The 22,260-nt window shown below is 42.4% G+C and overlaps 1 protein-coding gene across 6 annotated transcripts in view; it reads right to left on the bottom strand.

Moving 5' to 3' along the window:
* MTR (5-methyltetrahydrofolate-homocysteine methyltransferase) overlaps positions 1-22,260 on the bottom strand; it is a 76,310-nt gene that overhangs the window by 31,318 nt on the left and 22,732 nt on the right. For 5 of the 6 annotated variants that reach the window (XR_010793867.1, XR_010793868.1, XM_066617173.1 and 2 more), the window contains 10 exons: positions 20,999-21,060; positions 19,843-19,910; positions 15,926-16,005; positions 13,868-13,980; positions 12,480-12,620; positions 9,668-9,853; positions 8,287-8,466; positions 4,747-4,863; positions 4,515-4,655; positions 2,726-2,815 (listed from right to left, as the gene is read on the bottom strand). Coding sequence is in view for 4 of the 6 variants with exons in the window: in XM_066617173.1 (XP_066473270.1) it covers positions 2,726-2,815; positions 4,515-4,655; positions 4,747-4,863; positions 8,287-8,466; positions 9,668-9,853; positions 12,480-12,620; positions 13,868-13,980; positions 15,926-16,005; positions 19,843-19,910; positions 20,999-21,060 (1,178 nt within the window). In the remaining 2 variants the exon portion in view is untranslated. The remainder of the gene's footprint in view (positions 1-2,725; positions 2,816-4,514; positions 4,656-4,746; positions 4,864-8,286; positions 8,467-9,667; positions 9,854-12,479; positions 12,621-13,867; positions 13,981-15,925; positions 16,006-19,842; positions 19,911-20,998; positions 21,061-22,260) is intronic. The other variant, XM_066617198.1, reaches the window with a different exon arrangement.

The raw sequence follows: 22,260 nt of genomic DNA, 5'->3' as shown, positions 1-22,260 counted from the left end.
TGTAGCAGACTTCAGAGGGGCAGTTTTCTTCTGTGGTGGACCTAGGGCCAGGTCCTTGATACCATCATACATCCCCTTGATGTTGCCCATGTCAGCTGCTATCTGTATCTGGGAATAGAGTTGGAGCCAGTAGTCATTAGCACATCTCCTGGCAGTCTGCTGGACTTTGCTGCGAGCAGCTCAGAGGACCTGCAGGTTGCGCTCAATGGGACAGGCTTTGTATGCTGCTAGAGCTCTCCTCTTTTCCTCAGTGACTGGTGTCAACTCCTCAGAGCGGGCTTCAAACCAGTCTGCCATCTTGTTGGTCTTCTTGCCAAATATGGACAAGACGGTGTTGTAAATGGCATTTTTGAAATGTTCCCATCTGTTGGATACATCTGCATCGGCCGGGCCTAGAAGAGATTCCTCAAGCGCTTGTGCAAATTCCTCCACTTTTCCCTGATCCTGGGTCTTGCTGGTGTCAATGCGAGGTCTTCCTTCCTTTTTCGTGTGATACAGTCACTTAGTTAGCAGTTTCACTCTGCTGCACACCAGGGAGTGGTCAGTGTCGCAGGCAGCACCCTGATAACTGTGTGTGATCTTGATGCTGGGAAGGCTGGAGCATCTGGTGAGAATCAGGTTGAGCTGGTGCCAGTGCTTTGATCTTGGGTGTCTCCAAGAGAATATGTTGGGGCTTCATGTTGAAGAAGGTGTTGCTGACGCAGAGACCATGATGACAGCAAAGCTCTAGCAGTTGTTAGCCATTTTTGTTCATCCTCCCAGTGCCGAACTGGCCTAAGCAAGTGGGCCACAAACTGTGATCAGCACCAACTCTAGCACTGAAATTGCCGAGGATGAACAATGGCTCTTTTTCAGGGGTTTTCTTGATAATGGCGGCCAGGTCATCATAGAATTCGTCTTTAGCTTCTGCTGGAGATGACAGAGTCGGTGCATAAGCACTGATGAGAGTGACAAGTCCTGCTGATGAGTGGAGCTGCAGGGACAAAATTCTTTCACTTCCTGCAGAAGGCGGGAGGATGGATTCCAGCAGGGTATTTCTGACAACAAAGCCAACACCGTGTTCCCTGTTCTCGTTTAGTGGTTTTCCCTGCCAGAAAAATGAGAAATTTCTCTCCTTGCCAGATCCTGAATCCAGCAGCCTCGTCTCTTGGAGGGCGACGATGTCCATCTGCAGTCTGCTCAGCTCCATGTCGGTCAGCTGCTTTGCGGGCGTCGTCTATTTCTTGCAGGTCGTCAGAGAAGCCAGGTGTCATTGTCCTAATGTTCCAGGTGCCCAACTTTAGGGCAGGAGTTTTCTGTTTTCTGTTGCTTGGTGCAGAGTTGTTGACCTGCTTGTCGGTTTTCACCCTAAACCCCAAGCACCCCGTGAGGTTAACGGACCGTGGTGAGGCAGCACCTTACTGACTGAGGACTGCCCAGCTTAAGGTGGGCGGTAGCTGCCCAATGAGATGCAATGAACTGTCCCACTGTCGGAAGCAGCCCCTGGCGTCACGCTCTACGCCAATCGAGCAAAGACTTATAACCAGTAAACTGCTGCTTCCCGTGTTGTGCCGACGCCGTATGGCGAAGTTGGAGTGTCCTCTCCAGTGTGCGAAGCCCGGGTAAAGTAGATATGAAGGATAGACTGTTTCCCATGCAGCAAATCCCCCCTCTCCACGTCACTTGAAATGGTCCAATGGAAAGGCAGAGGCCAATACGGTTGGTTCCAGCAGCGTCGCAGGAGTTGCCAGAACGTGACTGTGTTCAGCCATGAACTGCTTCAGGGACTCCGGCTCCTGATTTTGCCTCAAGGTTGACTCCTGAAGCCTTTTCCATAACTGTATGTAGCCACAAGGCAGTAGAGATTTGAGGTCAGAGTTTCCTTCTCTAAGATGAGCTGCCTTCCCAGGCTGACGAGCCTCATCTACCCGGTTCAAACATAGTTAATTATATAATTACACTGAGAGTTATCCTCCAGTGTCTTTAAAAAAATTTTTTTTTAAAAAGTTAAATGAAAGTAGATTTTGGGTTATAGGAATGACATCCCCCTCCCCTTAATGACACATTAAGATATGATTAGTACAGTTAATGGAAACTATTCTAAAACTAAAGTGAGTTTGATAAATTTCAGTCTAACTAAAGATGGGTCTGTAGAAAGATAGGTCTTTAATTATACATGGATCTATGTTCAGTATCAACCTTTCAATTTATATTTTACAAGTAGGCTCCTATGACAGTAGATAGACATGACCTACAGTTGACTTCAAAACAGTCAAAACTAATTTGGTAGGAAACCTAAATGTTGGAATTTGGAGTCACTACGTCTACAAAAGTTTTTTGCAAGTTGATTCAGGTAAAGAAGCATTTCATCTTTAATTACCTATGGACCAAAAAGACTGTATGATGTGAAAGCTGATTTGATGACAATGTGAAAAATAAGTATGTAAGAACAAGCCAATAATTGCTCTTCAAAACACGTTTCTGTTTGTTCTTCTGAACATTTCTTCCTATCCTTCTCTTTTCATCATGGAGAAATCCTGAACACATAGGAATAACCTTCGAAACTGTCAGTTGGATAGTCTCATGTAATGGTACTACTTTCCAACAACGTTCTCAAGTAATATTTCGGTCACGGAACACAGCCTGATCATTAAAGTAAATCTAACTTTAACGTAAGAGGAATTTGTTGAAAGGATCCTGTTATGATGCCCACTGTCTTTGATAGTGAAAGATGCACATAAATCACCTTGACAAGTGCATACTCCAGCCTCTCTTCTACAGAGCCATTTCTCCACTCATCAGTTTGCACTACTTTCTTTCCTCCTTGAGCATGGGTCTGGGATAGAGAGTCAAAATAAAAGTTGGAAAGTTAGAGTTGTTGTTTCAACCAGCAGATATCCTAAAAAAAAAAAATGCTATATTCTCCTATACTTTAGCGATAAATTGGTCAGGATGTTTCAAACTTGGAAAGCCTTCAAGTGCCACTAAAGCACTTCAGTTCAAATATTCAGAAACAGCAAGTGGTAGCGTTCTCCTGGCCTAAAGAGGCAAAGTTATAGTATAGGCCATGCATAGTATATACATTATGTATAGTATATACATAATGGGGGACTATGATTTAATGTGAAAGCTGTTAGGCTTCAATCTCCTTCTTATTCATGCTCCCCCTTCCTTCTTGCACTTGAACCCATCATGTCATTTACAGCCTTATTCATTCCCAGGCCATATCCACGGCTGTTTGTTGCTCTATAAAGACATGAAAAGGTTGTTGCTCCCAACGTAGAAAAGGCATCAAATCACAGGTGTTCCAACAACAGAAAAAGAAATGCTGGAAGGACTGAAGCATTAGATTTTTACTTTTGGCAGTTTAATTTAAATTTATCCCTGGCTAACCTAGCAGCAATTTCTTTTAAGAACCTAATAAATTAATTTGGCTTTGGTACAGCTCCTGTTGGCTATTGTTTATGTTAAGCCACGTAATGGATTGCTAATGAATCAAAAACCTTTCAGAATGAGAACTCTATATTGTTCATCAGCTTGAGGACAGTTCATCTTCTTTTGTTTGGGAGAATCTCTCTTTATTTTCCCCTCTTACAGGATTGATGTTAAAAAAGGATACGAAAGCCACTTTGTCCAGAGTTTTTGGACCTCCAGATTCAAATCCTCATTTAGCTGAACTAAATGATGGTCTCAGGGAAGTCATTCTCTTGCATCAAGGTTATTTGCTTGCAAAATGAGAAGAGTGACTAACCTTACAACTCTAACTTAAGGACGAATAGCTAAAAACCCTTCAGCACAAAATGAATAACTTCCACAGTACCATGCCAGGAAATGCATAGGACTAAGAAGTCATTTCCAAAATAAAGTTCTATTTTCACACAGCCCTGTGCACACTTCTTCTCTTTAAATATCTGTGCAGCATATCGTTTTGCTCTTTTTTTCCTTCTTTAACATATTCCTCAAGATACAAAAGTTTGAGCAAATAAACTTTGCCTAGTGCCAGCTCTCAGAGAGCCCTTGGCACATGGGAGCTGTGGGCCCCTTCTTTTGTTGGGGGAGTTTTTGGTGAGAGGAAAAACTCACATTTGATGATGGCTCCACTTCCCACCGTCTCCATCAGCAAAAGGGAAGGCTATGCCACATCATACTTCTGAACGCATAGCTTGACTGAATAGCATTGAGAATACAACATACAGTATATACACTTACATATCTATAGCTAATAGTATGCTGTTGTATAGCAACTGCACACAGAGAACACAACACCTCTTGATATGGTTAATTATCTATTATATTTATCTCTCTTCTTTGCTTGGGAAGCTCAACAAATCTTCCATGGAGCTGCCTGGTAAACTCTCATCCAGATTGCGCAGACAGCTTACTTCTGACAATGTAACTGCATGTTGGCTTACCTTGACAAATGACACCATGAAAGACAAATTCATACAACAATTTTTTAAATCTTCCCAGCATCAGTCTCTGAATGTTATGGTTCATGTCTGATTTAAAGGCAATGACAAAAATATAAAAATTACCTGAGCATAACGCAAAAGCTTCTCTGTTGCATCTGGATCTTTATTCCAAATCAAGTCTTCGCACAATTGCAAAAGCTCCTTATGGATATCATCATACACTGGCAGCTTTCCTGCATTCACTATCCCCATGTCCATTCCATACTGAGAAAACAGAAAGGAGGAAGAAAAAGATAAATACTGCAACACAGATCTACTCATCGCAAATTATTTTTGCCACAGTATTTTGTATTACCTTAATTGCATGGTAAAGGAAAGCTCCATGCATTGCTTCTCGAATAGCATCCATTCCCCGGAAGGAAAAAGACAAATTGGAAAGGCCTCCACTGATTTTGGCTCCAGGTAGTGTTTCCTAACAACAGTATGAGAAGTATCAGCAAGCTTATAAACTGTGTAAACCCAGCTTCCCTGGTCAGAGGTCACACCATCCATAAATTCAGGAAGAAAATACATTGAAGTCCAATGAAATTAGATACTTAGTCACATGGTGCTGCTGGCAATGTCTGGGCATCCCAGAAACAGAAGGAAGGGGAAAAGCTACATTTATAAATAATTGTCATCTACTTGAACAGAATACTAACAGACGGCTGAACTATGTTAAGGAAAAAGGGAGATAGCAGGCAATTTGTGTTTCAGAATAAGTCAGGATTATTAATCTTTCCCCATGCAGAATACTAAATAGCAGGTAATTTTGCCCCTCCAAGCTCTCAGCTTTTGTAATATTTTCTACCTTTCATGCATATCTGAAACCCCATTAGAACTGGACACTATGGGCACAATCCTAACCGGCAGTTATGCTGGCATAGGAGCCCCTGGAGGGTCACAAACGTGCCGTAAAGCACGTTTGTGCCTCCATGGGAAGAAGCTGTGTTGGCGCATCCAGATGCAACAACACACGGAGGCTGGCGGAAGCCTCCACAGTGGCTTCCTCCCCGCTGCTTGTGCCAGCGCACCTGCGCCGACACAAGCAGCGAAGGTAGGTGTGAGGGGGCGTTTCTGGGTGGGGGGAGGGCGGGCAATGGGTGGCCCCGGGGTCAGGCACGCAGGGAGCTGGGGGCAGGGCTGGGACCCGGTGGTTATGCCGGATCCCAACCCCCGTCCCCGGGGAGAACCGAGCAGCTTCGAGTCGCTCCACTCTCCTTGGACTTGTGCCACCTCTAGAGGTGGTGCAGGTCCAAGGAGACCCATTGGGGCATGCAGCCCTTACCCAACCCTTGCCCCTGGCTGAGCCGCTGCAGCCAACAAACCTGCTTTGGATGCAGTGCAAGCCTCCTGGCTTGCCTGCTCCAGCGCAGGTTTGGATTGCACCTTAAATGGATTAAATCTTACTTCTACGTGTATTCTCGTATTTCTTTCTTAGATCTCATTTGTTGACTGAATGAGACTAACTCTTCTAATGCTGCATTTACATTTGTTTCAGATAGATCTGAGCAACTTTGAGACTGATGGCCCAATCCTTCCGTTGCCGCCCAATGGCGGTGACGCTCCCTTGACAGCACTGACTGCCATAAAGCAGCCAGAGTCTGACACACAAGGCACTCTGGCAGCATGTGAATCAGCATGCTGTCAGGAGCACCAGTGGGAAGGCCTATGCCTTTCCACCCCCACCAGTGAGGAAATCACAGAACACTGAAGGAGACAGGATGACGGGGGAGGCGCGAGAGTGGAACAGAGGCAGGTAGGGGCTAAAACTGGGTGAAAAGGGGGCATAATGGGGGTGAGAAGATCACAGAAGGGGAAGGATCTGTTGCGGGTGGCCCATGATGGAACTTCTGCCTTGTTTCTCTCCTCAGAATTACAAACTCCTGGCAAACTCATTATTGCAGGTCCGAGGAAACCCATTGTGGGTTAGGAGGCTTACATGGGGGTAAGGGGATTTTATAATCCTCTTTCCCCGCTGAAGTCCCCTGGCTGGCCTGCCCCCACTGTAGATGCAGCATTCGCCAGTTTGGCATTGCTGCACTGGTGGGGGTGGAATACATAAGACTGGCCTCCAAGAGGACTAGCAGAAAGAGAATGCTGAAACTGGACAATGAAGATCCAAGGCCAAGTCACTTGTCAAGAGTCCTTCATGACCATAAGGAAGAATTCACAGGTTTTATATACTGTATATTTAGAGAGTTTGGAACACATGGTGTGTTAATCACTGCACATGCGGCTACATACATACATTAACAGTATAAGCTACATGTATGCAATAATTTGATTCAACTTCAACAACCTAATTTTAAGCATGTAAAGCATGTGGGTGCTTTGGTGAAGTCCTATTCTCTGTTTATGACTGGTCATATCATAATATTGGGTTCTCACAGGAATGGCATGGGGGCAGTGGATCCAAAACTGTGGGTTGGAATTGACTGGTGGGTCATAACCTGATTTTTGGTGGGTCACCAAAGGGTGATGGAAAGATCAGATGACTAATTGCCTCAAGCCCTGAAGCTGTTCAGAAATCAGATACTGTAACTGCTAACTGCCCTGCAAGGAGCTGAGCTTCTGTAGTTTGTAAGCATGTGTAAATATAGGGAGATAAATGTTCATGGGTCTTTCTGGTTATTATTACTTATAAATAAATATTTCTCTCTAAATCTCCTTCTTCAAAAGCCTGGTACACCTAGGTGGGTCCCATGAGAGTGTCATTTTAAAAATGGGTCTTGGTGCTAAAAGGTTTGGAAACCACCAGTATGAGGCTAAGGGTGCAATCCTAAAATCCTTTGGGCTGGTGCTAGTCCCTTGCACCAACCCAGGAGAGGCGCAAACATGCCGTAAAGCATGTTTGCGCCTCCTCAGGAGCAAGCTGCGCCAGCGCACAGAGGTGTGCTGGAGCATGGAGGCTGAATCAGCCTCTGCACCGGTTTGCCCCAAGTAGGTTGCACTGGCTGAGCTAGGCCGACACAGAGGTCTGGGGAAGGAGGGAGACATTCTGGGGTGGGGTGGGGGGGTGGGCAGAGGGCAGTCCTGGGGCAGTTGGGCAGAGAGCAGGAGGCGGGGCTGGGACCCAGCTGTTATTCCAGATCCCAACCCTGTTCCCCAAGCAGTGTGGAGCAACTGCAAGACACTCGCACTTCGCTCTCCTCGCCACTGTGAAGGTGGTGCAAGTCCAAGGAGGCAGTTTCTCTTTGTCTCAGGCTGAGCCACTATGGGTACCTATCTCGTGCTGGATACAGCGCAGGCCTCCTGGCCTGCCTGTTCCAACGCAAGATGCGATTGCACTGCATGTGGAATAAAGCAAACCTTTTACCTCTCACTGCCACCTTTTTTTCCTGTAGGGAAAGATTGGCTTATCAATCCAAACCAAAAGAGACAGAAATGAGCAATTACAATAATTTCAACAATGAGCATCCCACATACAACTTTGTATGGTAAGTAAGATTTTTTTAACATTCTATTTAATCAGTCAGTCTAAAGATGGAATACATGGACAATCATTGAATTTGTACTAATTGAATGAAGCAATCACATGGCTTGTCAAAAGCCTTTTGGCTGAACTACCAACACTTTGTGAATATTGCCTTATTTGATTACTAGATGTATATTTACAATACAGTTAATGGTCTGAGTTATTTTTACACTAGTATATAATTTATAATACTTGCGACGTTAGAAGTGGTGGATGCATTATCACAGCATGGAGAACTGTTTTGTTCTCCTTAAGCAATCCTGGGGCACTCTGCTTCCTCCCAGCCACCAGACACAAATGCTTCCAACAAAAGAAGCAAGAATGTGCATGTGCGTACCCCCCTAAAAAAAAAACAAAAAACAACCTCTCCAGACTCACTTTTATGGCTTTAGTTGCATCAATAAAGTTAACTGCATATAGATTATGTTCTTCCATTCCAGTGCCAATGGTAAGAATGTTGGGATCAAAAATGATATCATTTGGATTAAACCCCACTAGGTTCACAAGGATATTGTAGGCTCTCGTGCATATGGAAATTTTTGCTCCTGTTTCAGTAGCCTAAAACGAGACAGCAGGAAAGAAATGCAGTGTTAGAGTTTTAACGTGTGATAGACTAAGGCCCAAATCCTAACCAACTTTCTAGCAGCAGCATAGCGGTGCCCATGGGGCATGTGCTGCATCCTGCAGTTGGGTGGCACTCACGGAGGCCTCCTCAAAGTAAGGGAATGTTTGTTCCCCTACCCCATAGCTGCATTACCCTTATGTTGGTGCTGGAAAGTGGGTTAGGATTGCACTCTAAATCATACATGTTTCTTTTATTTTTATTTGACTCTATCTGAAACTCTCCCAGTGCCGGCACTGAGCCCTAGCACCTTGAGGAGGAGATGACCTCTTCTTGTTGCGTTAAGCTTTTCTGATCATGGCAAGCTATATTCCTGTTTGTAATCCCAATTAGAAGCAGCAGAGATATTCCTGCTTTGAGCGAATGGTAGTGGGGGTCCTTGGGCAGAACCTGGTACTGGGCTCCCTGTGGCACATTGTGCACACACACTTCTTCTGGAGCTGTTCGGTCTCACTCACAGTGCCTGTCTTTCACCAACAGCAGGAGAAGGGTCTCTCTGCATGTCCATTCTGAAGAAAAACACAATATATTTGCCTATCTTTAGAGAGAACAAAGTAAGATACCATAAGAGATCTTCTAGATCAGCCCACCAGTCAAGCATCCTGTTTTCAACAGTGACCAGACAGATGTTTGTGAAAAGCTCACAGCTGAGTACCAAGGAATCAGCCCTCCCCCACACTTCTCCTCCAGGAACTGGCAGTCAGACAAATACGGCCTCTGAATTTCGAGACTCAATTTAACTGTCACAGCTAATACCACTGGACAGATCTGTACTCCACACATTTGCCTAATCCTTAAAAAAAACCCAAAAAAACTACAGATCACTGTTAACCATACAGAATCCAAGTTAGAATCTGGCATTGCGTTTAGAAGGTAACCAGAAATTACTTAACCGGATGTTCTTGGGAAGGCACAGAGTGAAATTATATTGCTCAAGCTAGCAGGCCTGTAGCATTCATAAAAATGTAATATTCAGTATGCTTATACTTGTCCTAACTCAGTGGTTAAGATATCCCCTTGTGTTACAGTTTTGGTTCCCTCTTTGTTGTATTATCACTGTAGATTACAGGTGGGTTAAAGTGTTCTATGGGCTTTTTGGGAGGCCAATCATTAGTGTATTAGGAAAGTGGCACTGACCTGACCCACTTCATCAAAGGCCATAACCACTACAGCTGCACCATATTTCTTTATCTTTCTTGCTTTTGCTATGAAGTCTTCTTCGCCTTCCTTCAGACTGATACTATTCACGATGCATTTGCCTTGACAACACTTCAACCCAGCTTCTATCACTGAGAAATTTGAAGAGTCAATACAGAGCGGCACCTGATGGCAATAACAAAAAAAGCCTAGACATTATTAAAGCAATGGATGGGAGAAATGAATGTCGCTCACTACATGCTGCAAAATATTTATTTGCAGAGCTGTCAAGGCATAAATTCCTATGTATTTCTATTCCCCCACACAGTGATCCTGAACAATGACAACCTTGGATGTTTTATTTTTGTTTACTGTAAGTTTGTGTGTTGATATTGTTGCCATTTAGTGGATATTGTTCATGCCAATAAAGGTTAAATAAATGAATGAATGAATGAATGAATGAATGAAGCAAGCAAGCAAGCAAGCAAGCAAGCAAGCAAGCTATGGATTGCTTTCTTTAATACCAACACAAGTGTTAAGGACTCAACACAGTGCTGTCTAAGCTATCTGATGAGAGAAAGTAGAATAATTTCACATAAATATAACGTTCACATTCCATGGTTGAAAGAAACAGACAAAGGGTCTACAGTGCTTGTGTGCAACTTCAATACTCATATAAACTAAAAGTTCCCACCTTGACATGGCAATTGTGCCATGACAAAAAAAAGAAGTTGGGCAAAATGTGACTACTCGTAATTATAACAGTGGGAATTCACTAGATATGATTTTAAAGGCACACAGGCCCTCTAAACCCAAAGCAACATACAGTTATAGGGGGCCCCCCGTACCCGCAGATCCTATATCCATGGATTCAGTTATCAATGGACTGGGTTCATACCAGAGGGTGGGGGGCAGGCATTCATTTGTATCCATGGTTTCAGGTAACAGCGGGGGGGTTCTGGAACAGAACGCCTGCGGATACAGGGACACACCTGTACTTTGTTACCTCAGAGATAAGAAGTATCTGTCAGTACAACAGATTTTGTGTTCCCTGTGCCAATATTTCAAAAACATTTTGTGGTCTAGCCTCCAGAGTTGATAAGAGGAAGTACTAATACTAGGGTGCTAATTCCTGAATTTGACAGCTCCTGTGCTTATAAAAATGAGGTGGATTTTCCTATTGCGGTTTGCAAGTGAAAGAGGCAGCATGCATCTCTTAAATCAGAGACAGAAACATTCAATAGGCAGCTTGGTAAATGAACAGTTTCATCATAAGTATGTGTGGGCATGAAAGAGAAGCACATAGCCCTGCAATTTATCATCAACACAATAAAAAACAAAAACATTACATATATACAGACTACACACATAAAGATCCACCTACATTTCTCTCTCAATAACTTATTTTAAAATGCTTTTTGCAGATTGCAGAGCAGTGATTTTCAACCTTTTTTGTCTCACAGTACACTGACAAGGTATTAAAATTGTCAAGGCACACCATCAGTTTCTTGACAATGGACAAGGCACGCCATACTGTTGGTGGGAGGGGGCTCACATCTCCCAATGGCCCTATTAATAAATGACCCTCCCCCAAACTCCCAAGGCACACCAGCAGACCATTGTGTCTGACCAGTGTGCCATGGTACAGTGGTTGGAAATGGTTGCTATAGAGCAATCCATAAAAGAATTTCTATACCTAAAAACAGTATTTGTCATGCAGAGACATTTAGATTTATGAAGGACAAAAAAGCACAGCTAAAGAAAGAACGTTGAGAGCAGCAGTTTTCTGCCAATTTCCAAGTGGCATAAGCCAGCTGGATGGCCAAAAGAAAAAGCACACGTCAGAAAAAATGTAATAAGAACGTCTCTTTTCTGCTGGATGACAAGTTCCATTTCTCACTTCTCTACACATCTAGTACGCACTGCCAGAGGGGACACTAGGACTTAAGACTGTCTGAAAGCTACATCCTCTGGTCTCAAAACTCTACAACTTATCTCAATACGTTTAGATGGAACTCTGGTTCCTGCGGTGGTAGTGAAATTGTAAGTATAGATGCATGCTTTTCATAAAAAGAAGCCCCAGCTGGAGCCCTGGAATTCTTTGGTTACAGGAGATACCACCTGTTCATAGAATCTCTGCTGTTTACCCAGCATTCAACCAACATTTCACAGTTCCTGGTGAAATGAGTTATTTTCTCCGAGTAGGATGCTTGTTGGCTTAAATCTGTGGAATTTTAGCTGACTGTAGGACTGTCCTGAGTCTCATCATGGACACTATCCAGTAGGTGCAACAGTCACACCGAAGCATTGACACATCTATTGAGAAAGTGTTGATCACACTTTGGAGCTAGCTTTGTTTTGAGTGGGTGTGGGGGTGAAAGGGCAACTTTTATGTGTTTAGCACTTTTCAGGATGAGCAATTCGCTGGACAACTGCATCACTGCTTGTGTAACCCTTTAAAAAAAATAACAAGATGAAAATCATGAGAAAGTATTTTCCCACAGCAAGACACCGATGCAGCAAAATGTTTTCTTCATGTAGTTTTTTTTACTTTTTGAAAAATGTGGTACAATTTAGACACTATAGCAGCAGAGGAACTTTATATTTTTCTGTGGGTTCACGCTATGGTATTGCTTTAATCTTTAAAAAGAATGCCACCACATAAGTAGAACTGATTGCACAAGTTTATGTCATATAAATGTTGCCTGACAAAGATTGTGCACAAGTAAACCACAGAAACTATTTTCTGAACTGCCACCTTCTGTTGCAAGAAGTTCCACGTTAACATATCACCAGCAACAATGTATACAACCTTGGCAATGTCTGGTTCTGAAGCAATGAAGTTGCAGAATCTAGTCATAGCACTTGGCCCATCTAGCATTCCATCATCCATATTGATATCCAAAATTTGTGCTCCCATCTCAACTTGGGTCTTAGCCACACTTAGTGCTTCCTACAGAGGAATAAAAATTATAATTTAAAAAAACTAAATAGAGGCTGTACCTTACAAAAATTTCTTTACTCCTCTTTGTCATAATTTGGAATTATAGCTGAAAATCACTGAAGAGATTTTGTCTCTTTAAACAAAAGTTGTAGCCCATTCTCTGTGGTGCGTTTAGGGCAGATTTATTTTCTTTGCTAATACTGTACTAAGGTTTTGGCTCACGCATTTCCAAATTGGCTTTCCTCTCCACACAACATATTCAACTAAAATAGTCTTCTACCCTTTATGAATCTCAATGCTTCCTTTACTGCCTCTGAGGCCCAATTCATATACTACCACAGCACTGCCTGAGTGGCTTCTCTGCAATATCTTGCCCAACTGCCCCAGCAGTGCATAAATACAGAAACCATGTAAAAAGTGACAATGATGTTGACCCTTCCATACCTTCCATATGGGCTAGATGAAATCTGCATATGAAAGGGTTGAGTGAAATCTCCATTCAGCCATACCCATGAATGGCATACCCATTGAATGGCATTATTATCTATATCCACAAGATTCCTTTGCCTGAGTCACATCCCTGCCACTTCTTTCCTCACAAACACCACTCTCACTGCATCTCAAGGCCACAAAAGCTGGACCAAAGTACTCAAGAATCAAGACTTCTCTCCCAACACACACTTTGGGACACCCAGAGTATGGACCACTTTCAGACAGGGAAATCTGCTTGCACACCACAGTCTTATCTTTACAAGAGGAAAAGCTCAACTACATTTTGTTTCATGTTGTACCAAAATACAACATTCTGAAACTTTAGAAAAAATTACAGGCATGATCACAAGCGCTGGGGGGAGAGACACTGTGTGTGACCTGCACTCCTCTCTCTACACAGGGGCCACAGAATCACATTGTCTTGTGATGATCACATGTCTTGTGATGATGAATAGAGAAAAGAAAAACCAACAAGATGAAGAACTACCTTCACCTGCTGGTAGCTCTTTGAGCTTGGACTGTGTCCCTCCCCCTTCACATTGGCCACAGAAACACCAACTGCCCTATAATAAGAAGAAAGGAAACATTTTTCCAACATTGAGAAAGAATTCCTGTAAGCCACTCTGAACCCATTACATAGTACTGCTGCATGTCACCTTAGCAGCCCCTACAGAGGCAAAAATATACATTAAGCAATAGTGCAAATCAGACTACTCTTAAATGGTATGATTGAAAGATAAGCTCAAACTAAATAGTGGACTTACTTCGTAATCGCCTGCCATGATGAGTTTGGCAAACTTTTTTGATCCTGCAACATTGCAGCGTTCACCAATGTTAACAAAGTTGGTGTACTGCCCAATCCTGAAGGGTTCCAGACCTTAAAAGAGCAATTTAATAATCATAAAGGAAAAAAATAACAATGGTTGAAAAATGAAACAACGGCATTTTACCCCAATTAACATGGAACCCTAGGAGATGTCACTCATATATAAAGCATCTTGTTGGCATCCTTCAGTCTCGGAAGTCTATGGTGTCACGCTCTGAATGGTGGTTCAGAGAGTGTCCTCTCCAGTGCACGAAGCCTGGGTAAATTAGGTATGGAGGATAGGCTGTTACCCATGCAGCAAATCCCTCCTCTCCACGTCGCTGAAATGGTCCAATGGAAAGGCAGAGGCCAATACGATTGGTTCTAGTGGCGTCGCAGGAGTTGCCAGAACGTGACTGTGTTCAGCCATGAACTGCCTCAGGGACTCCGGCTCCAGATTTTGCCTTGAGGTTGACTCCTGAAGCCTTTTCCACAACTGGATATAGCCACAAGTCAGTGGAGGTTTGGGATCAGAGTTTTCCTTCTCTCAGATGAGCTGCCTTCCCAGGCTGATGAGTCCCATCTAACCTGTGGCTGTTTATTCGCCTCTTACGACAAGTACAGCCAAACTGAGGGCCTATTCTTATCCCCAGCCCCCAGGGGAATATAAAGCATACCATGTGACATAAGGTACACTGAACCACCTTTAGATTTACATACGGATATCCTGATTTAAATTTCTCTACAGCTTCAGTTATGCTACATGGATGGCACCACATCACTCATTTCCCTTGCGTCAATGAAATGTGTTGTCATGGCAGTACTTCATGCGGTAGAGAAGCCTGCAGCCTGTGATGAAGCCTGAACCAAAGAACAAATGCACTTTGCAAGTGGCTCTGAGTAGGTGAAGGCTTCTCAGCAATGAACCTTGCACAGGGTTGGCTATGCTGACTGGGTCAGAAGTACAGGCTTCTGTACTGACGGGAACATGCTGAGCTTTTTGCTATAATCAGTAGAAAGGAATGTAATCAATAGATAATGGAACTAGAAGAGAAATGTTTTGTGCAGGGCAGATAAAGGATGAATAAGGAGGTGAAAGGAGATGAATGGGTGGTACTGGTAGAAGAAAAGTTACTAAAAATCTAGAGTTTTGATTGGAATCAATCCTGATTGATGTACTGACAATTCCAATGCATTGAAAATGCTATATAAACCATGTGAAACAAAGGCTCAGGGCTCTTGCCTGACCTGAGACATATGTCTTCGGAGGGCCCTGAAAATTCTCAATAAAACTTTTTTTCTGCTTTCCGCACAGTGCCTGCGTGTTTGGTCTCTTCGCCATACCAAGAGGCAATCACCAGCCGTTAGCCTTACAGGGGCAGACCTGTACCCAGGTCTGGGGGCAACAGTAGCAATATCTCCCACAAAGAGAAAACATCGTAAATATGTACTGAGTACAAGTGGGAACTCATGTGGGCAACCAACTGCCAAACCACATAAATTGCTAACCACGCACTAAAAAAGGAAATCCAAGAGATTACCACAAAAGTACATGCTAACTAGGAATGTATATGGGATTTCGGTCACAGTGTAAAATGGCTAACCAGATATCCAAGTGGAGACTGGCTCACTGCATTCTTAACAAGTACCCAGTTACATTCCAGTAGTAACATTCTGAGTATGACCTTTAGCATACAGAACTTATCCCCCCACAGACTGCCAGGCAACACACAAAAAGGCAAGGATGGCACTGAAGACACTCTTCTAGAATACCAACTTACCCCAACTAAGCATCTCTCTCTCTCGCATGAACTCACCATGTCAAAGTCTGAAGTTTTCTGGAAGAGCCATCATATCAACACGTTACCCTCAGGAATGTAAAACGAAGGATTTTGTAACCCCTTCTTAATAGGAAGGCTATATAAGTACACACATTTTATATGGCTTGTCGGTTGAATTTTAAAATACATTTAAGAGAATAAAGGTTAGAAAGTTTGGAAATATGACCCTCTCTCACCTGACAGTAACATGTAGCCTTCTGAAACAGAGGAGGGAGGAATGCGAGGCTTGCATGCTTTCACAGCTTCAGCAATCTCTCTGCATTACAAAACACAAAATAGCAGCCCAGAGCCTTACTTGATGGAATTAAGCTTAAACAGAACACACTAGAGAGGACTATGTGTTTGTTTCTCTATTATCCCACTCTTCATCTGAAATGTTCTAGCCATATGCATAATTCATAGAATCGTAGAGTTGGAGGGACCTCCAAGGCCATTTAGTCCAACCCTATATGGGGGGGGGGCAGGATCTGCAATTGAGTCTCTCCAAACAGTGCATGTCAAGCATGTGCTTCAAGAGTTCTTCCACTGCTCTTCCACTGCTACTGAGGCAAATGGTGGGTTCTCCCTTGCTGGATAGTTACAGTTAAGGCTTACCAATTATCATTAAGAATTTCTTCCCAATACTCAACTCAAAGTTGAGTTGACCAACCAAACCACCCCATCCATGTGACTCAAATACTACTTTAAGTTTTAAATCACATAAGTATGGTTTGGATTTTCTACCCCCACATGACATGTGGAGTAAAATGGTGCATGGGGGGAAACACATTTTATTTGTACCCTAATTTTAATTACATGATGAGCAGAGCCAGCTGGTGGTATTGTCCAAGCTAGCCTACATTTCTACCTTCCTTTAACCCCTGCTAACTGGACAAAGAGGCACCTTTTAAAGTGGTATCCTCTTATATTTAGCAGAGGGAAAGAAACTGCCTCTTTTCACTCCAGCACAGCAACTTTTCCAGTTGTCGCTAATGTCTCTTCTGCATCTCCTTTTAGACTGTGAGCCTTTGGGGACAGGGAACTATTTATTGATTTATTTTGCTTTGTAAATCACTTTGTTAACTACTTTTTGTCAAAAAAGCAGTATATAAATATTCTAATAAATAAAAATAATAATGGCACCTTGTGAGCATCTAGGTATACAGAATGTAATCCTATATACACTTAGCTGGGAGTTAGTCCTACTGAACTCATTGGGGTTTACTTTTGAGTAATGCATAGAATAGCACTGTTAATAACACAAATGCTTATGGTCACTTCATACGTGACCACAAGACTTTTAGCACAATAGACTATAACCTCAATGGTCCAATTAAAACTGGTTCAATTAAAAAAAAATACCAAGTTGCCTGTGTTATACTTCATACTCTCTAAAACAAATGTGGCAACTCTTCTCTGTGCAAAACTCTCTCTGCAATAATAAATGATAGTGAGAGCTAATTATCCCAGGACCTTTGCTCTTCTCTCCTCAGCTTCAGATAATAGCCTATACTCACCTCTCATCTTCCCAGTTCCTTGTAGAGCTCTAAACTTCAGCTCTATCAGTTTTTATTACGAGAGAAAGATGGTTGAGCTCTTGCTATCAGCTAAAGAATAAAGAAAGGCTTTCCAATTAACTTTATATGGAGATTGCTGGAAAACCAAGTAGCTATGGCTAAGCAAATACTTAATTTAATTAACTTAATTAGTGGTGTTTTTATGTATTGCCCAATCAACATCTTCTAACCAGCATCCAACTCCTCTGAATGCTGAAAAAGTGTTTAATTTAAAGTACACTGAGATGAATTTGTCTGTAGCATTGGGAGCCTAGCTTCTCCCCTGTAGTCTAAAGTACCTTCCTCCCTTGTTGCCACTGTTAACCTTACAGTAGGACTCAAAGTTTTTAGCACCAGGACCCACTTTTTAGAATGACAACATGTTGGGACTCATAGGAAGTCATAGCCAGAAGTGACATAATCAACCAGGAAAATTTTTGACAATCTGAGGTGCCAATCCTATCCAAACTTACTCCAATAATAAGCCCCATTGACTATCATTGTTAAAAGCATATACATAGTAACCTGTGAAAAGGACAGATTTGTAACATTTTCCCAGATGCAGTCACATATCATGGTAGCATCAAATCTAATATATTAAACATAAAATATTGAAATGAATGGGGACCCACCTGAAATTGGCTCACAACCCACCTAGTGGGTCCCAACCTACAGTTTGAGAAACACTGCCTCAAAGTCGCTCTGTAACTCACATGTGGAATGAATCATTTATTGATTTTTTTTGCTATGTAAACTGCTTTGTGAACTACTTTTTGTTGAAAAGTGGTATATAAATCTTAGTAACAACAATAACACAGGCCAACACACACTTTGCTTCCTTACATCAATTGCTTTACAATGTTACACCAATTCCTGGGTATATTTGGGGTGCCAATTCCAAAAATGGCATCTGTTTTGCCCTATCACGTCTAGTTTTGGAGACACGGCATAGCCTCTTTAGTGAATGGTTCAAGCAGCTTCCTCATGAGGAAGCCCACACCATAGCTTCCTCATGAGGAAGCTGCTCGAACCATTCACTCATGAGGCTATACTATATCTCCAAAACTAGATGTGATAGGGCAAAACGGTTGCTATTTTTGGAATCGGCACCCCAAATTCATATCAAACCACCATAAAGTTTAGGAAAAACTTTTCTGACCCTCAACTTTGTAGGCCTGTGTAATTTGCCTGATGCTGGTGCACCCATCTACCAAACAGCATGAAGAAACCCAGTGCCTCATGCACCTTATAGCAATTTTGAACTGGCTCACTGAGCAAAGGCCTGACACAAAGTCAATCTGAAAAGAAGAGTCTGTGGACACAGTTGGCCAGGCAAAGACATCAGGAGAGTTCTAACTACTTCCTGTCTTCCAGCCTTTGCTCTCTGCCTTCCCATTCACAGAACTCGCATTACAAATTCTTCTGCAAATGGCCTCAGGAGGTCAACATTATTATTATAAAAAATTATATCCCGACTTTCCCATGCCAAAGCAAATGCCCAAGACAGCTTACAGAACTCCATGCTAAATGTACAATACATCATAACAATTAGGGAGGGAAAAACATGCTGCTGATGTATTATTTTTATTTTAAATATTGATACATTGCTAAAACACAATCAAAATCACAAAACTGTTTATGCAGCAAAATAAATGAAAAGATAGTCTCCTGTCCTAGAGATGTCTCAATCTAAGAAAAAACTGTGCTATAACCAGCGGAAAAGACGTGACGCTAGAATGACAGGGACAGTTGCTCCTTTTCCACTAAAGAGAATTACCACATTGGTGGTACTTGGTGGTTGTTGCTGCCAGAACACTCAGTGCAGGGTCTCCCAACTAGTGGCCAGTAAGTTCCTCTCTAAGGCCGCAACCTTATACACCAGTGGTTCCCAAACGTTTCAGCACCGGGACCCATTTTTTAAAGTGACATTCTATCAGGACCCACCTAGGTTTACCAGACTTTAAAAAAATGAGATCTAAAAATAAATATTTTATTTAATAATAACCCAAAAAAGACCCTCAAACATTTACCTTCCTATGTTTACACATGTTTGCAAACTGCAGGAGCTGAGCTCTTTGCAGGGTAATTAGCAGACACAGTATCTGATTTTTGAATAGTCTTGAGGCAATTAGTTATCTGATCTTTCCATCACTCTTTGACCCACCAAAAATTAGTCTGTAACCCACCAATATGTTCTGATCCACAGTTTGGGAACCACTGCTGCACACACTTTTCTATGAGGATATCCTGTTGAACAACATGAGACTTAATTCCAAGTAAACATGCACAGGATTGCACTGTAATTCATCTCCACAGATGTAGCTCAAGGAGACATGCAATGGTCACTGCTGACCAAAGTGTTTGACCTCAGACATATGGAGACTCAATTCACATAGCAATCTGCTAGTTGTGCATTGTGATAAACATCCACTCCCCTCCATCTTTCAGCAAGCCTTGAATGTTTCCACTGATGACAGGGACCAACTACAATTTTGCCCTAATGGCCTATCCAATTGTCTGTGCAGATTACTTAAGTAATTGTATATAGGTGAACTTACCGGATATGTGCTGGAGTGGTTCCACAGCAACCACCAACTATATTCACCAAACCATCCAAGGCAAACATCTATAAGAAAGAGTATTCAGATAATTTGGGGAAAGAACTAAATTAGCAGTAACAAACACACACAACCCTGCCACACTTTTATAACTGTTTTATTTTATAACATTTATATCCTGCTTTTCTTGGAACAGAGGCAGCCTACGGCTTACAGAACAACAATATCTATATTTTCTTAAAGTATGCAGTATTATCACAAAAAAATCCAAGCTGAAGGTCACCACCATTACAGCCTCATCTCTCACCAAAACTTTTTTCATTCAGGGTAGGATGAGGGACCAGCCTCCTGAAGGAGTAAAGCAGGGTCCAACCAAACCTCAATGGGAAGGACATTCCACAGTGATGGTGCAACTATCAAAAAGTTTTGCTTCTGGTGGATGTCCAGCACACCTTTGGGGCCAAGAGCAAGCGAGCAAGTCCCAAGTTGATGAACACAGCTTACAGGAAGGCACACAACTTTTATAAGTTACTGTGGGACGGGACTTGGATGATAAACAGTAATTTTAAAAATTCAGGGAAAGGTCAAAAATAGAGAAGCTAAAATACTGTGGGGATTATAGGTGGTTACCAACGGAATGTAAATCAACAATGTGTTGCACAAAAGGCTAGTACCATTGTAGGATGTATCAATTGTACCACAAGTAACAGCACCCTTTCTATACAGAGACTCCCAATTAGTATAACATGGTTTTAAGTGATATTTACTACACAACATGTAGCTGGCTGTGCATCTACATGTGAAAAAAATTCTTTCATCTTTAGACAATCTCTTTCAGCATACTGTTCAAGTGTGCTGCCATCCTTCTATTAACCTGATTGAAAACTTGCATTTAAACTGTTTCAAGATAATTTTCCCCAAGAATTACCATTCTGTATATAGCCCTACTCCCAAGGACATCCAAAGCCACCCTACATGATGCTGATTTGTCAGTTAACTGGATCACACGAGGCTCTTGTAAATCAACAGACCATATTGGGAGTCACATGATATTGTGCCAATCATGTGGGTAGCTATCACAACTTGTTTGCAATCAGTTGCAATTTCAATCAAACTTGAAATTCTGAAGCAGAATAACAGAGGAGGTATCCCATACCTTTAAGTGCTTGGCAGTCACTTCAGGCGTCTCATCATAACCACCAAAGGTGTTAGGAAGACCTGAAGAAATGTTATAATGTGTTTAAACCTACAGAAACATAAATACAACACACTTCTTCCCATTTCAAAAGGCCTGATCTTGACTAAGTGGTGCACTGGCAGAATGTGTGTTCCAGTGGTGTGCCTGGTCTTCATGCTGTCACAAAACACCATAAAATGCTTAGGGGCAGGATTCAAAGCAGGCCAGACCCTCCCTGCTGGTGGCCACAGGGATACCTGCTGGACCAGGTAACTCTAGCGCAGGGATGGGGGCAGGGTAAGAGGGTAAGATCAGGGCAGGGGTAGGGCAGTGATGAGGAGAGGAGTGGGTGGATTGGGCCTGGAAAGGGGGTGGAATCGGAGGCAGCACATGCCGTATCCAAACCCCCTACCCAGGCCTCATCCCCCGGTATGAATCACTGGTGATATCACTGATGCAGGTCTGAGTTCACCTGTTGCAGCTGCTGGGGCTTACCCTTACCTTGAGGAGACCTCCAGCTGCCAAAATTCCCCTGCAGGATGCATCATAATCTATGCCAGCAGTGCTGCATTGCCGCATGGGAATTTATGCTGGATTGGCTGTAAAATTTATAGTTTCCACAATAAAACACATTTGCTATCCAGCACAGAGCTAAAGCATCCATACACATAAATCTAAGAACTCATATATCTTCATTAGGGAAGAACTCCCTCACCCCACCCTGAATCAAGAAGTGTGATCACAGGCTTTCAGTCAGTTGCTGAAGCAATCTTCTGTTATTGCTTTGCTAGAAAATTAAGAGAAGTACCATAGTAGTTATTTCATCTGAATTAATGAAGATGTGCTTCATTGGTAATAAATAAAAAACACATTAGTCTTTTCTTAATTAGATTTTCCCAGCCAATAGCCCGACTTTGCTTTAAAATATTTCCTACTCAGTATTATTTATTTCAGAGGTTATTTTTTCTCCTTTCTGAAAATAAATGCCTTTTTTACTGAAACATGAACAAAAGCATTTGCAGAAGAGAAAACAATTGCTGCAGTATATAAACAGCAGAAACAATTCAATCGTTGTTCACAGATTCATTCTCCTATTCAACATCCTTTTGACGGAAATTGTTTCCTTACTGTAGATTTGAAACAATATTAAATCAATTACAGTTGCATATAAGTAGTTCACTTCTCAACTGTACTTACTTGAAGACCGGTTCACAGTGTCACAGTGCTGGAAAGCACTGACA

This window comes from Tiliqua scincoides, chromosome 1 (assembly GCF_035046505.1).
Source record: "Tiliqua scincoides isolate rTilSci1 chromosome 1, rTilSci1.hap2, whole genome shotgun sequence".
NCBI classification, from domain to species: domain Eukaryota; kingdom Metazoa; phylum Chordata; class Lepidosauria; order Squamata; family Scincidae; genus Tiliqua; species Tiliqua scincoides.
Note: the sequence above shows the minus strand (reverse complement) of the source record. Positions and strands in the feature narration are given on the sequence as shown.